Source organism: Acipenser ruthenus, chromosome 6 (genome assembly GCF_902713425.1).
Source record: "Acipenser ruthenus chromosome 6, fAciRut3.2 maternal haplotype, whole genome shotgun sequence".
Taxonomy (NCBI): Eukaryota; Metazoa; Chordata; class Actinopteri; order Acipenseriformes; family Acipenseridae; genus Acipenser; species Acipenser ruthenus.
In genome coordinates, this window is record NC_081194.1 from 23066075 (window position 1) to 23073735 (window position 7661).

A 7661-nucleotide genomic window follows, 5' to 3' on the forward strand; every position below is an offset into this window, starting at 1 on the left:
AAAGGGATTTCGTTTACACAGTACACACTTTAATATTCTTGGCACTCTGAGTTACCATAGATGGGGGATTGGGTGATAAAAGATTGTCCAAAGTCAATATGCATAAAATAAGAACTGGCATGTTAAAAGCACACTTCACAGGTACTTAGCAAAAGAGAATAAAAAGGAAATACTAAAAAGAAACATCCATAGTAAAATTCTTAGATAAATGTTTTGATGGGAAGTCTTTATCACCATCTTGTGAGGTTTCTTTTTAGTATTTCTACGTATCTTGTTTTACAATAATGGATGCACAGACTAATAATCCACTGAAAGTTTTGATAAATTAATTGCATTATGATAAAAAGAAATACAGTACAGGTTTAAATATGTTTACATTTTAAATCATACAATAGCATTTAGCCAGTTTACTTAGCTACAGCATTAACTTTCAACTTGTAATCCAGCTACCATTTCATCTATCAACAATTTATAATCTGAAATTCTGAAAAAAAAGTGTGTCATATTGCACATGCTCTTAAATCAGATCAGTTGGTGCTGATTTGATAGATTACTGAGAAGTCTGTTGAGTTTCTCCTAGGATGAAGTTCATGTCTGTATGTTCAGATGCCAGAGGTCCGGGGGACTTCCTGAATATCAGCCAGGTTTAATTTTTGTCTAACAAAATAATCTGTTAAGGGTTGCACCCAATACAAACAAAGATCACAGAGGAAATGCACAATAATTTGATAACATTTACAAATCATAACTGCACATGACAAACGCTTTCCCTTGATTAGTTGTACTCACTTGTAGTTCATTCTGTCCAGTCCAGGACTGTATTCCTCCGATCAGTTAACTGAACAGTCCAGTTGTTTAAATGCAACTTTATTACTATTATTATTATTCATTTCTTAGCAGACGTCCTTATCCAGGGCAACTTACAATTGTTACAAGATATCACATTTTTTTTACATACAATTACCCATTTAAACAGTTGGGTTTTTACTGGAGCAATCTAGATAAAGCACCTTGCTCAACGGTACAGCAGCAGTGTCCCCCACCTGGGATTGAACCCACAACCCTCCGGTCAAGAGTCCAGAGCCCTAACCACTACTCCACACTGCTGCCCAATTTAGACCTGGTGATTTTATTTATAATTTTAAATAACAATACTATAATTACAGAAAAGTTAGTATTTTATGTAGGAAGAATGTGTTCTTTTTAATGTGTAATGGTCTCCTTACTTAACTTTATACCTTAGAATACACCCATCCGATTGATTGAACATACTCCTATGCATTCAATACAGGACTGGAAACACACAATTTACAAAGGATACATTGAAGAACTGAGTTCCTCCAGCTGAAAAAGAAACAAACCAGTGGTAAGGACACAATTATGTAATGCACAACACAAAGCTTGAATTACCACATTCAGAGAAAAGTGCAAGCAATAGACGTCAGGTTTCTAATTATTACCGACCCCTGTATATTCAAACAGTATGCTAAAAGTTTTTACAAGCAAACTAACATTTGACATCAGCTTGTCCAGATTAGAGTCGCTGGCCCCCTTTCTTTGGTCCTCTGGCAACTCCTCAACTTCCCCGTAGAGATCAAAGTTCAAACGAGCCAGCTTCTCCTGCATCTCCCGCACATGTTCCATCTGATCGATTGAACACTCATTACCTGTACAGGGGGGCAGGGGGGGGGGATAGTTTGAAGTATACTGTAAGGTTGTAATAATACTGGGACTGATTTGCAACATTAAAAGGACATGTTAAAAGTTCAACAACCGAGTCCATTCTGTTTACCAAAGGCCTGGAGTTTGCCAGAGTGGAAGTCGTTGAGGAGACTGAGCAAGCCCTTTTCCATCTCTTGAACATCAGACACATCAGTCAAAAAGGAGTGCTGGATTGGTGCTGACTGGGTGCTTTTTCCAGCTGCACCCTGGGATCTTGTTTTATCTCTCATGCCCCTAAACATAAATACACAAAACACCAATATGTCTTGCTGACCATTTGCATAACAATACCTATCTACATAATACATTATATAATAACGTAGGAGATACCGCAGTCTACACTTTACTGGAACTATTTTTATGGTAGCTTGTATCCCCATTGAACAGCAAAGACAGCATAATTTCCACACGCTTTTATGTTTAACAAGTTCATAGATTAAAAAAAAAAAAACACATTATTGAATACTCTACCTTTTCAATTTTGTTTTTTGACTTGATGTTTGCGCCCCCATATTGGTGAAGGCTGTGCTTCTACTGGTAGGCATAGCACTTTTCTTACTATTGCCAGTGGGAGCTGCCTGGCTGGTGGAGGTCTTGGGGCTTTTTCTTTTTAACTTCTTCTCCTCCATTTGGTCACTCCGTTATTGCACGGCTCCCACCTGCCTTGAAACGAAACCACAACTGACCAGCTGGCGTTGCTTACACACCAGGCAATTACACAACAAGCGCGAGAAATGAAGAAAGCCAACAATCAAACTAAAATGATAAAGCATTCTGGCAGAGTTCAGAGAGAAACACAAACAAACAGCTAATCTTACTAATGATCAAATATAATTAAACTCAAGTACGCTGAAGGTCAATATTGGATTAGCATCTACATCTACCCACATGTTAATAATCACAACAGCATTTTTCCTCCAGTGAAAATGGGCAGGTTGTAATTGTTCTTTAATTGTATCGATTAATAGCTATATATATATATATATATATATATATATATATATATATATGCACTGTAAATTACAATAACCTCTTAAAATAAAAATGAATTAATTTATATTTAACGCACAAAAATGTACCACTTTGGCAAAACACTCACTAGTACTACTAGTAGTAGCGTAGGCAAAAACAGCACAACCAAAAGAAAAATGTTTCGACGAGTTAACTTCGTATAGCACCACCAACGTAACAAAACCCTAATTTAATTATTCTAGACAGATCAATGTAGACATTAAACTGTTTATTTACAGTGTATTTTTAAAGTACATTTCCTTTTACACCGACAGATTTACCTTCTTGTTTACGTCTTCACATCCCACTTCCGTATTTTCAGCCTCAGCCTAAGTTTACATAGAGTTGTGGGGGTTGTAGTTCTTTAACAAGAACGCTCATATTTCAGCAGAAAACTAAAAACTACAGCTCCCAAAATTCTATGTGTACTTTAACTGCAAACCCCATGAGGGACAAAACATGCCTCATGGGGCTTTTATATTAAGCAAAACAGCTATAAAACAAGCAGTCGTAAGAGTTAAGTGTCACGCAGATTCTTGCAGATCTGCAGTTATTTGCATGACATACCACGCAGATCCAGCAAGCTGGCTCCACAGATCTTGCAGCCGATCGTGCGGCTTTTAAAAACTAAGCAGCAGTGGAGGAGAACTACACTCGAATTATCTATTTCTTATAATAATGAATGACGTACGGTACTTTTCTTTCCATTGCGTTGGTAATACACAAGTGTAAATGATTTACTGTATAGTAGTCTATATATTGTGTTCATTAGACTTATTAAAATAGTTTTGTTAATGTATCGAATAAAACAAATGTATTTCGAGTGATGTTTTACAAAAGTCTAAAAATAAAATAAATAAATAATGGTTAATAGTATTGTAACGACCCAGGTATTTCCGCTGCAAAGGGACTTGTTGACTGTCCCGTTTGTTTGTCCTTTACGTTTCTGTGTTACATGTCTTACTGTTTTGCTGTGCCACACCACTAGCTAGCAAAGTGTTTAACTTTGGCGTGGTCCACGGCAGACAGTCCTTATGTGTTTACTTGTCCATATTAATAAACCGCTTGCTTGAATCATCCTGCCTATATGAAGCCTGCTTTTATTTCACATGCAACTCTCCAGTATTTGTAGCGTTGCGTGGAAAAATAATGAGGCTCACACAGGATGTGCAGGTTCTCAAATTCATGGTTTATTAAGCCAGTACTCTACACTGGGCAGGTAAAAACATGTGCTACAGCCACTAAGTGCAGTCTCTGGTGCCGTTAAATCGTGCAGTTAAATCGCTCGACCAAGTCATGGCTCTGCAGGTGAAGGGGGGTCGTCCGCGTCTTGCTGATGCCCAGCCGTCGGCACATTTCCACGAACCCCTCCAGCAGTGTTTCAGCCACCGTCTCTGCCTTCTGGTTACCAGAATGTATCGGTTCCCCTTGTCTGAGTAGGGGAACAAGCCCAAAAGGTCGACCCCAACCCTATCCATGGGTCTGCGGACGGGAAACTGCTAGAGGGGGCGTGTGACTGATCCGTTGCGGACAGTGCAGCTGTAGCAGCGGCCGCAGTAGTCTTCCGCATCTCGTCTGCACCGTTCCCAGTAGAACTCCTGTCACACCCGGCACAGAGTTTTAGTGACCCCGAAATGCCCGGTGCCGGGGGTGCCATATAAAGAAGAAAGTTTATCTGTCTGTCTGTTCCTTTATGTATTCGGACCCCGCTGGAGCCAGTGCAACCAAAGTTTGCACGGCCCCTTCTTTCATCCAGGGGAAGGTCGAGGGCTATGTTTGGATCCACAATTTTGACCCCCTGGGTACTTTAGTAACCCCATTGCTGGATCACTACAGTAGCCATGTATCTCAAATTAAAGAAACTCACATAACCAAAAAATAAATAAAAATAACAAACAATTTAATTTTTTTTAAATGGCAAAAAACAAACATACATATATATATATATATATATATATATATATATATATATATATATATATATATATATATATATATATATATATAGTTAAAAAGGGAAAGGGGTCCGAGCGCATTGTGCGACACCCAAGATCGGTACATTATTGGAAACCATAATGCTACCGTTCCCAATTTGTCATGCATGAAATATTGAAATATTGAAGTACTTCAGCTAGTGATAAAATAAATTACTCAATCAGTTTCGTAACCGCAGCACTTCTTTTGACGTGTACAAGAGGAACACGTGACAACATAGACAGAGAGAAGAGCGTCAGCAGCGTGCAGGGTAAATCATGAGTACCTGCAGTCATCGAGTTCACAAGAACAATGCAGTAGACAGGGAGAGAAATAAGCAGTCTGCATCCTGCCAGCACTGAGAAATGCCAAACTAAAATAAACTTTGTCTAAAATAACTGACATCGTTTTTGATCTTTTATCAATAAGAAATTATTTGGTGGATCAATCAATAGATTTTTTTTTTTATTTAAGTAAGCTTAAAACTTAAATGCGGTAGAAAAAATAGGGGTTTACAGTTAGTTTGGTATAAAATGTTTGCTTTTTAAAAGAATAAATTCATAAAAACGAAAATGGGAATAGGCACACTCAACATTGCCAGACAATGCATTTTTAAGAAGTGGTCTGTGGATTTTGCCATAGTGGGTGAACAGATCAATTATTACTCTGGTAAAAAAATGTTTTGCATGTGTTTATGAAACAGCAGATACAATACCATGTCTTTTACATTAGTAGGGTTATTCAAAATACAATTGACCTCTTAGTATTACTGAACGTTTGCACATTTTAACTACTTTGATGATTTTATTTAGATAAACTGGGATTTTATTGTGCTAAGTATGGGTGGTTTAAAGGGTTTATGGTGTTCTGTGTGAAATATTCTCGCTATTTTTTAAAAACCCTTTTTTTACCTGAAAATAACAAAAAAATACTTATTTTGTAACATGCATTATTATGCTAAACTATTAGCCTTTCAAGATACATTTATTTCTGTAATATTAAGCAATTATTGATTTTATTGATTTTGAACTGGAGCATATATGTGCGAGTATGCAATGGTTTTAATACTGATTTCGCCTCAGTTGCATTACTTGGACTGTTTTCCTTTGTAGCTGCTATGTTTTAAGGCTTGGAAGCAGTATCTCTATATCAAATATCAATTTAAATGCCACAAAATGCCCTTTCATATGGTTAAGGTATCTGAAAAAAACTATCAAGGTCTTTCACTGTTGAGAAAAAGTGAAAAACAATCAGGCTGCCATCAGTAAAATTGTAAATAAATGTTTAAGTGCATTCTTTTGTTTTGTGGTATCCATTACTGTACATTAATCCCAATTGAGCATAGGTCAAAGGGGCTCTGTATGGTCAATAACAAAATATGCTTATAAATAGGTCAATGAATCATGAATTCACTGAAATGGAGAGACAAAACACAAGGCAGAAACCATGGACATTTAATGGTGAACATCAGTGGGGCATGTATGACCACATTATTATGCATCTCAATTTACTATTTTTAATTTCTTTTTTTTTTACTTATAGATTGCTAATCTCCTGTAAAATGAATCTGATTAAATCAAACTGTCTCGAACTGTCAGAACTAATGACAGTTGGTGAACCAGCCACTGTAGGACGGGCCGAAGGCTTCCCGCTCTTGATCCCCTGATGGTTACAACATCTTGTCCCTTGGTTTGTGCCAACAATGCTCCAACTGAGTACCACTCGCGCAGCAAGCTGAGTTTCGGATTGGTAGCGATTATCCCGTCTCTGACAACCCTGAACACTTGCTGCAATTGAACTGTTGATCCTGGGTCTCAGAACTTTCCCTTAAGCGGTTATAGCAGACCCAGGGTCGTTACAGTATTGTTTATTCACTTTATGCACACCGGGCCAGCAGAGGTACATCTAAACACCACCAGGGCTTACTGAAAACAGACTGTTCATCTTACTGTACTGTCTGATGTAAAATAAAATAAAAAAAATAAGTACAATAAAATAACGTGATCATTGCAGGCAGCAGTAGGTGGCAGGCATGAGCTTTAGTGAGTGTTGGTTAATAATTTCAACCAGATACAAAAAAATGTTTGGACACAACATATGGAAACAGCAAGATAAGAGAGAACAAACATTCAATATTGTACGTGGAGTGTTGTGGTAAATAAGGAAAACAGAAAACACCAAGAAAAAAAAGCTAGGTTAGGCTCAGCGATTTGGCACCAGCCTTTTTTTTTATCTGATAGGACTAATGGGAGTGTTCTCCGTTTTAGGTGGGTTTTTAGTTGAGACTTAGCCCCAGTGAGTAATTTGCACTGTCACTGCTGTCCACTTGGCTCCCTCACTATAAGATATCCTGGAGTGTTTGTGCTTTATATATAAACTTCAAAACTGACACAGAACGACTGGTTGAAATATTTGTTCTTCATTTTACCTCCCAAAATCGGTTCCTGCAACGATGACTGCCAAGAGTTGGAATGCATTAAATTATTTTCAGCCACATTTATGGAGTCCGTTGAAAGGAGAAAAATGTCCAGTTGCCAGGATTAATGTACCATAACATCTTTAAATAAACAGAACTTAAAATGGGTTGTGTCGATATTATTGCATTAGAAAGGCACGTGCATGCAGTGTACATGGTTAGTGTGCCAATTTATAAAACCGCCCAGCCTGGAAATGCCATTACCTAGTTCCAGTCTGTAACAGCAAAATATTTAATACTGTAGCCAAACAGGTTAACGCAGGCATGCGCATCACACAGGGCGAGGCAATCCACACACAGGCGGAGAGCGGGCGCGAACCTGAGACCTTTTGCACTAAAGCATAGCGCCGATATCGCTGTACAAAAGAACCGGCTCACTTGCAAAGAGTGTATATCGCGCTTATGTCTTCGTGTGTGATTATGTCACCTACCAACCCTGCTGCTGCCTACCCCCGTGCACACTACAATACTTAATGTT

The 7661-nt window shown here is 38.1% G+C and overlaps 1 protein-coding gene across 2 annotated transcripts; it reads right to left on the reverse strand.

Moving 5' to 3' along the window:
- Positions 1 to 7: 7 nt before the first annotated feature.
- Positions 8 to 3122, reverse strand: ccdc28a (coiled-coil domain containing 28A). 2 transcript variants are annotated; one of them, XM_034017675.2, is made up of 6 exons: positions 3015 to 3122; positions 2194 to 2385; positions 1793 to 1956; positions 1513 to 1667; positions 1322 to 1344; positions 8 to 657 (listed from the first exon to the last, which is right to left on the reverse strand). In XM_034017675.2, exons 2-6 carry the CDS (start codon positions 2349 to 2351, stop codon positions 603 to 605), a joined length of 555 nt encoding a protein of 184 aa, XP_033873566.1. In that variant the 5' UTR covers positions 2352 to 2385; positions 3015 to 3122; the 3' UTR covers positions 8 to 602. The 2 variants fall into 2 exon arrangements, with proteins under 2 accessions (XP_033873566.1, XP_033873567.1); XM_034017676.2 differs by lacking the exon at positions 3015 to 3122 and adding an exon at positions 2822 to 2993.
- Between the last annotated feature and the right edge of the window lie 4539 nt (positions 3123 to 7661).

What these genes read in the sequence shown, in the direction of transcription:
- ccdc28a (XM_034017675.2), bottom strand. Translation starts at nt 2,351, where the DNA reads ATGGAGGAGAAGAAGTTAAAAAGAAAAAGCCCCAAGACCTCCACCAGC. An exon ending in TGGACAAGCTGATGTCAAAT is followed by an intron (nt 1,345 to 1,512) that starts GTTAGTTTGCTT and finishes TTTCTTTTTCAG; the next exon opens with CTGGAGGAACTCAGTTCTTC. An exon ending in GAGGAACTCAGTTCTTCAAT is followed by an intron (nt 658 to 1,321) that starts GTATCCTTTGTA and finishes TTATTTTGTTAG; the next exon opens with ACAAAAATTAAACCTGGCTG.